This window comes from Amblyomma americanum, chromosome 6 (assembly GCF_052857255.1).
Source record: "Amblyomma americanum isolate KBUSLIRL-KWMA chromosome 6, ASM5285725v1, whole genome shotgun sequence".
Lineage (NCBI taxonomy): Eukaryota > Metazoa > Arthropoda > Arachnida > Ixodida > Ixodidae > Amblyomma > Amblyomma americanum.
Genome location: NC_135502.1, coordinates 107,225,833 through 107,233,927, shown reverse-complemented (window position 1 = coordinate 107,233,927; position 8,095 = coordinate 107,225,833). Strand labels below are relative to the sequence as shown.

The following is an 8,095-nucleotide window of genomic DNA, read 5'->3' as shown; positions in this document are numbered from 1 at the left end:
AAGTGACACCATGGGGTAAGGTGTGCCACAATATGCCTCGTACTCCGCTGGATTGGTTGGTCATTTTTTGAGGAAAGGAAATGGCGCAGTGACTGTCTCACATATCTCGGTGAACACCTGAACCGCGCCGTTAGGAAAGGGATAATAGAGGGAGTGAAAGAAAGGAAGAAAGAGCTGCCGTAGTGGAGGTATCCGGAATAATTTCGGCCACCTGGGGATCTTTAACGTGCACTGACATCCCACAGTACACTCGCGACTTTTGCATTTCGGCTCCATTAAAACGCGGCTGCCACGGCCGGGTTCTAACCCGGATATTCCGGCTCAGTAGACGAGCGCCTGATCCACTGAGCCATCGCGACGGGTTTTTAAATCGCAGTGCGGAGCCCTCCACTGCGCCATATCTCTGTCTTTCACTCTAACCCTCTTCCCTTCCCTTGCGGTACAGTTCGGTGTCCACCGAGGTGCGCGACAATTACTGCACCATTTCCTTTAAATGAAAATTGTTTTTTGGGAAAAGAAAATGGTGTAGTATCTATCTCACATACCGGCGGACACCTGAACCGCGCAGTAAAATTATGCGTTAAAAATTCTATAAATTGTCGCGACCTCTGATTTCGCAGTCGACTCTTGGTAAGCTCGAACACATAGTAACAGTGAAACGCTCAGCAATTTCTATTTCTTAGCGTTCTTTTCGATTTCGATAACTGCGACTCACGCGCTGTGAGCTCTTGTAGAAAAAGTGAAAGAAGCGCGCAGAACGGAGCTTGTGCTAACTGTCCTCGTGCCGCCACCGAACAGTGTCCGACGAAATGGCCCGACCCATCGGCTCACGTCGCTCCGCTGAGGAATCTTGTTCGTCTCGCTGCCTTCGGCATGGGCACCGCCACAGTAGCAGCAACTCTGTAGGACGGCCACATTTACAGCATCGTCCGAAGCTCAGGTCTTCCGAGACGCTGCGGTCGTCCACATCAGCGGCCAAGACATCGCACAGGCAGCACAGCGCCGATGCACCTTTGAAGGCCCGCTTGCAGCCACTCCACCGTGGATCCAGGGCATTTGCCAGGAAGCATGGATCAGACATCCATTTGAGAGCGCTCTTGCGGTCGCCTCATCCAGCGTCTAGGCCATCACTCAAGAAGCATGGCATATATGGACCTTCGAGGGCACTCCTGCGGTCACCCAGTCCTACGTCTAGGTCAATGCCCAGCGATCACACCCCAGATCACCCTTCCAACGCGTTCGAGAGGTCGCCGTACCCGGCGTCTGTGCCATTACGCAAGGAGTACGGCGGAGACGCTCCTTCGCGGCCTCTCCTGCCATTGCCTTACCCCGAATCTTGGCCATTATCCTTGGAGCATCGCGCCGATGTACCTTTGCAGGCGCTTCTCCCTACACCCTATCATGCGTCCAGGCCATCGCCGAGAGAGCACAGTGGAGATGATCCTTTGGGGCCGCTTTTGCCATTACCTTACTTCACGGGGAGGCGATCACCGAGGAAGCACGAGGCCGATGATGCTTTTGACGCATTCCTGCACTCTCCCAGCCCGGCGTCCAGCCCATTGCCCACGGATCACGCTGGAGATGTTTCGGTAGCGCTACTGCCATCGCCTTACCCCTCATCTAGGCGATTATACTCGGAGCACGACACCGATGGCCCTTTGGAGGCGCTCCTCCCGACGCCCCGTCCAGCATCCTTGCCATCGCCGAAGAAGCAAGGAGAAGATAATCATTTGGGGCCGCTCTTGCCGTTACCTTACTCTGCTGGGAGGCGATCGCTTATGGAGCACGAGGCCAATGTCCCTTTAGGCGCACTCTTGAAGTCGCCCTATTCTGCGTACAGGTCATGGCCCGTGGAGCACACTGCAGAAGCCGTTTTGGGGGCACTCCTACCATCGCCTTCTCTCACTTCTATGCCATTGTCATTGTCCAGGGAGCATGGCACCGATGCCCCTTTGCAGGCACTCCTCCCGACGCCCTATCCTGAGTCAAGTCCATCGTCAAGCGAGGACGATCCAGGCACCCCTTTGGGGCCGCTCCTGCCGGAACCTTGCCCCACTGGAAGGCGATCACCCATGGAGCAAGAGGCCGATGTTCCTTCTGGTGTGCAAACATGGTCGCCGTACTTTCAGTTCCAGCCATGGTCCTCGGAGGGCGCCGAAGATGTCGTTTTGGGGGCCCTCCTGCCATCTCCTTACCGCACATTTAGGCTACCCCCAAGCCAGCACGGCATCAAAGCTCCTTTGCGGGCGCTCCTCCCGACGCCCTATCCCGCATCTAGGCCACCGCAGCATGACCCCGATTCTCCTTTGGGGGCGCTCCTACCGTCGCCTTACCCCGCACGGTTGCGATCACCCAGAGAGCAAGGAACCGATGTCTTTTCGGACGCGCTTCTGCGGGCGCCCTACCCTGCGTCTAGTCCAGCGCACATGGCGCACAATGAAGATGTGGCTTTGGGGGCGCTCCTGCCGACGCCTTGTCCTGCACCTAGGCTATCGCCCATGGAACACTGCACCGACGCCACACTTGGGCCGCTCTTGCCGTCGCCATTCCTCGATTTCAGGCCCTGGAAGCATGGCCCCAATGGCCCTTTGAGGCCGCTCCTGCGGTCACCATATCCGACGCCTGCGTCGTCGTCCAGTGAGCACCGCACCGATGTTCCTTTTCGAGAGGTCGAGCGGTCGCCTTACCGTACGTCGAGGTTATTACTCAACAAATACTGCACCGGTGCTCGTCTGGGGACGCTGCTGCAGTCGCCCACACCCGTGCCCAGACCGACGCGGAGAGTGTTCGGCACGGATGCCCTTCTGGGGTAAACCCGAAAAAGGTAGGCACGGTGCGATCAATGGAGGGTGAGCTTGTGTGTCTTCGCGCTAGCTTTGAGGAGTGTTCTTTACAACATTAGCGCCGCAAGTTGCTTCAATACTTAAATTTCTCTCAACCATACGCTTGTGTGGTTGTCGTGATCCCAGGGAGGCTCACTGACTTGGCACACCGTCGCTACACAGAGATGATCTGTTCTTCGAGCTATATTCAGTCAAGGACATAATTTATAGCAGGCTTTCCAACTTTAACTGTTGCCTTACGTAGCAGAGAAGAAATGGGTCTCTGCCTTCATGTGCAAGCGGAAAAACGGCAGTTTTATTGATCAGCATGAAACGTTTCTTACATTCTGCTAAGGAACCAATTACGGAAATTTGATCACTAGAGCGCGCTCCGTATTCTTCTCGATGCGACTTCACAATAATTTATAGCATTATTATTGCGTTAGTATTACAAGGGTAACTGCAAGCGGAAATGGCGAGCCCCGTCTGCCGGTAGCCAGTGACAGGTGGCAACCTACCCACCGGGCTACGAACGAAGCCGCCGCGGTGGTTCAGTGGTTAGCAGCGCTAGGCTGCTGACCCAAAAGACGTTGGTTCAATCCCGACCAAGACGGTAGAATTTATTTGAAGGCGAAACTTACGAGGCCCATGTACCGCGTGATGTAAATTCAGGTTAAAGAACTCCAGGTGGTCGAAATTTCCGGAGCTCTTCACTACGGTGTCCCTCATAGCCTGAGCCGTTTCGGGACGCTAAACGCCTATAAACTAAACAAAGGGAACAGACGTAGTGTACTACGTATTCGCACTTCGTATACTACCACGGATTACTGAACCATGGCATGCTACCTGGCATATAAGAACGTTTCGTATGTTGACTTCAGATATATAATATAACGAACTTTAGTACGCCACTTTGAATAACGAGCTTTATCCAGTTAACCTTCGATAGATCGAAAATAAGTGCGCCACCACGGATGTATATAAGAAACTTTCTTTGTTAACCTCGGACGTAACTAACTTTCATATCTTAAGAATTACAATACAGACCACAAAAATTGCGCTCCTTGTATTTGAGGCTCGTAATAAGGACTTCTGATTTTACAGCCAGAAATACAGAATCTAACGATATTTCTTACACAAGTTGGTTATGCACATTGGCTTCACTGAAGGAGAACATGTCACGGTGGTTTCCAAGTCTTCAATAGCGGTTATATTTTGCTTCTCGGTTAAGGGCCTAAATCCCAACAGTTAGGCTGCCTTAAGAGTAGAGTATGTATAATCCGTTAAATTGTTAATGCCAAGTGGTGGCACGTCGGCCTCCTAGTCATCGTCATGAGCATTTCGGCAGACTGGCAGAACTCTTTCTTCGTGTACAATATGGCTGCGTCATGATGCGCACCAACAAAGTCAGGCGAAATCATGTAGGGCCATCTTTGCATTAGCAACTCATTGTTGCAATTCCACATGCGTCCAATCACGTGAATGTCCAAGAGAATTCTTAGTCGTTCCTACTGGCCCATAACGCATGCTTTACGGAACTAATTCGTGATTCACTCCGCAGTGAGCTGCATCCACGTGACCTTAATCATTTTTGTCGCAGCAGCGAACAAATATATCCAGAAAGGAACGTCGTCCTTTCCTTTTTAACTCTTGTCAGTATGAGCTGGATAATGCACCGATGATATGACATCTCAACAAGTTAATGACACCCATGTCGGGTGGCTGAATCTTGTGCATAGTATTTGTTGGCGAGAAGGAAGATTTCTCTACAGCTAGAGAAGGCAAGGTATGGTGCGTTGCAAAGTTACCAAGCACCATTTGGAACAAGTATTTCATCGATATGTCATGGTAGAACTCAACAAGCCACTAAGGGAACAAATCGTGCGCTATACGCATCGCGCCATTGGAACCTGTGTCTGGTTTTACTCTCGTTGCATAAAATCATAGCGTCACCCGTTATCCAAGCCTTTAAAGGAAAGAAAGAATGTGGTCACTGACCAAGCCAAGAAAGTCAAGACGTTTTGGAACCTCGTACGGATTCCTTGTCACTGAGCGGCACAAGAAATTTTCGCGACTTATATACGTACCACGTGGCGTAAAGAGCGTGCGTAGATGGGTGGCATGGTTTCTTGCCCCCGGTTCGTGGTAGCTGGTGTCGATTGGATGATTAGAGATTCCATCAGCCGCCGAGATGACACGTTCCTTTCCTTCGCGATGACAGTGGCGTGGTCCCAGTAAATCGTGTGAGCGTGTTCTTGCACATGCTTGGAAATAGCGTTCGTCGCGTGATTATTAATTCTTACCTCACGTTTGTGGTAGTTAAGCCGTATTGGGAACTTTCACACTTCGAAAATGTAAACATGGGGGCATCAGCACATGTGATTTGGTATATGAGACCTGGAAATGCTTCAATCGGTAGTCTGTCTTTCACGTTCACGAGCTCTTTACTGATCTTGCTGGTCGGGGCGTGGGCAATGCGCATGTCGTATTTTGAAAACACGATCGATGGTGCCTCTCTGATTCCCTGTACGTAAGGAATGGCTGCACGTGCCTGGAATGTCTTGTTGCTCTGTGTTTTCGGCTTTAATATCCGCTTCGGATAATTGCAGACAAAGCGACTAGGGTAGCCGTTATTAAGCAGCTCTCGGTGAATCGTCTTAAGTTTGTTTATGAATTGTCATCAGAGAAGAAGCGTACGGAACGTGTTATTAAGGATGATACCTCTGACGTCTTGTGGCCAGCCGGATGACCCCACATAAAATTGAGGTAGCGACCTGCATGCGTAGGCTTCCTGTAGACCGAAAAGGTGAGGGCGCCCACATCCACGCGAACCACTACATTCAAGAATGGCAAAAAGCTGTATTTCTCAAGTTCCAGTGTTAACTGTATATGCGTATTCTGGGTGTTTAGGCTGTCCAGGAAATGTGAGACATCTTGGTTCTTCAAAATGCAGAATCAGTCGTCTACGTAGCGATACAACATTTTCGGTGCAGGACAGAAGGTGGCGAGTACCTTTTCTTCCAAAGCTTCCATTACTAAATTGGCCATTGTAACGGATATTGGCGCTTTCATTGCCTTGAATTGCCTTGCCTTTTGTCTGCTGGCAGAAACTGCCACCGCAGGAAAAATAAGTGTTGCTAAGGCAAAATCTCAGCAGCTCGCAAAGTTCGGGGACGTCGAAGGGTGTGCGGCCAGGGAGGCCAGTGTCAGCTTCCACGGCTTTCTCACACGTAGCTACAGCCAAATCTACTGGTACGCTAGTGAAAATCGACGTCACTTAGAACGAAACCATAGTGTCGTCTTCACTCAACGAGATGCCATGCAGCTTAGATGTAAACATGGACAAATTTCTGACATGCGTCTGTTTGGTTTATGGTTTATAGGGGTTTAACGTCCCAATGCGACTCAGGCTATGAGGGACGCCGTAGTGAAGGGCTCTGGAAATTTCGACAACCTAGGGTTCGTTAACATTTACTGAAATCGCACAGTACAGAGGCCTCTACAATTTCGCCTCCATCGAAATTCTACTGCCGCGGCCGGGATCGAACGCGCATCTTTCGGGTCAGCAGCCGAGCGCCATAACCACTCAGCCACCTCGGCGGCACATGCGTGTCTTACCAACTAGATGACTCAACACTGGCGAAGATAGCCCGACAGTCCATAAAGGGGCAATCTGGAGAAGTCGACAATAGGTGGACGTCGAGCCCTAGGGTTCTGGACTTCAGGCAGGCCGTAAATAGCAGCAGCTGAGCTCTTTGTGCAGAGCAGCCGGCTATAAAGGATCTTTCGGTGCGGATGGACCAAATTGAACAGTCTGGCAAACAGTTGTTGCAGTTTGGTTTGTAGTCTGCTTGTCTGGTTATGGGCTAGAGGAGTATAAGTCTGATGGTCTGCGATAAGGGCCAACATTTTCTTGTTGTACTCGCTCCTGTCAAGCAAGACTCTAGCATTGCCTTTGTCGGAAGGAAGGATGTCGATGCTACTGTTACTCCGCAGGCTGTGAATGGCTTGCTTTTCTGCTACCCATGACCGCGTTCTTGCCCTGTGTTTCCGCAAACCGGAGAGCACACCAATGGTACGTGTGCATGCCTCTTCTCGAACGGCAGAGAGAGCTAACCGCTCGTTCGACCGTGCACACCACCTCGCTTGGCCTCGGTGATGTTTGTGTTAAAATTCAAACCACGGAACAGCAACCCAGCCTCCTCCTCCGTCGGCGTATAGGAGGAAAGGTTGATGCCTTCTTGCGCGCCTTGGAACACTCCAGGTCGGAGTGCCTTCAGTGTCCTGTCTTCTGTCTGTCTTCCGATAAGTGACGTCACTAATCGCGAAGTAGCCGTGGCGATGGCTCAGTCGTTGACGCCCGGCTGCTCACCCGAAAGGCGCACGTTCGATCCCGACGACGGCGGTGGAATTTCGATGAAGGTGAAATTCTAGGGGCCCGTTTACTGTGCGATGTCAGTGCACGTTACAAACCCTAGATGGTCGAAATTTCCGTAACCCTTCACTGCGACGTCCCTCCTAGCTTTGAGTCGCTTTGGGACGTTAAACTCTATAAACCATAAACCAAACTTTTCTCGAAGCCGCCCTGCGCAGAAAGCTAGCCTTTTTTTCTTCCCAAAATTCAATTTAGCCGTCTCCGAATGCATCCAATATGCCCAAACACTACCATTTGCTCCGAATATAATGTCGTTTCAAACATTTACCTTACAGGAGTACTGACTATGCCGTTACTTATTTTCCCGTTTAACGCAGAGTGGCTGTCCAGATGTCAAGACTGGATATACCTCATGACAGCGCCTCGATCGACTGGGATCCTAACCTCATCTCGCGCAGCATCCGAAAAGGGCTGGGGGCAGCGAACGGATTGACCTCGTCCAGTGCGCCTCCGACGGCGGGCTGCTGGACCCTGCTGTGGTCTTTTGGGACGGCTATAGCGGGAATAAAGATTACTGCTCCATTATTAAGGATGCACAGCCAGAAAGGTCCGCATGGAATGTTTTCGTGAAACCTTTGGCAAACTGTAAAACCGTTTTGGTAAAACTGTGCCAAATGTAACCAGATAACAGCAGGTTTGCTTGTCAGTCATATAGTGGAGCCATGAAGGCGCCCCTTATGACCAAAAAAGTCCCGAGCGGCGAGGACATGGCTCTCCTTACTTAACACGAACTTAGATCCCTTGCCACATAGCGCTAAAGAGACGCCGACGCAGGGAGACAAACAGGACAGGCGCTGTCTGTGCGTCCGTGTCTCTTTAGCGATATAAGGCAAGTGAA

The 8,095-nt window shown here is 51.1% G+C and overlaps 1 protein-coding gene across 1 annotated transcript; it reads left to right on the top strand.

The window, feature by feature from the left end:
- The first annotated feature begins 811 nt into the window (after window positions 1-811).
- On the top strand, window positions 812-7,655 carry LOC144094894 (uncharacterized). The gene is made up of 2 exons (XM_077628763.1): window positions 812-2,824; window positions 7,575-7,655. The coding sequence occupies exon 1, from the start codon at window positions 1,200-1,202 to the stop codon at window positions 2,811-2,813; it is 1,614 nt and encodes a 537-aa protein (XP_077484889.1). The 5' UTR covers window positions 812-1,199; the 3' UTR covers window positions 2,814-2,824; window positions 7,575-7,655.
- Window positions 7,656-8,095: the final 440 nt, after the last annotated feature.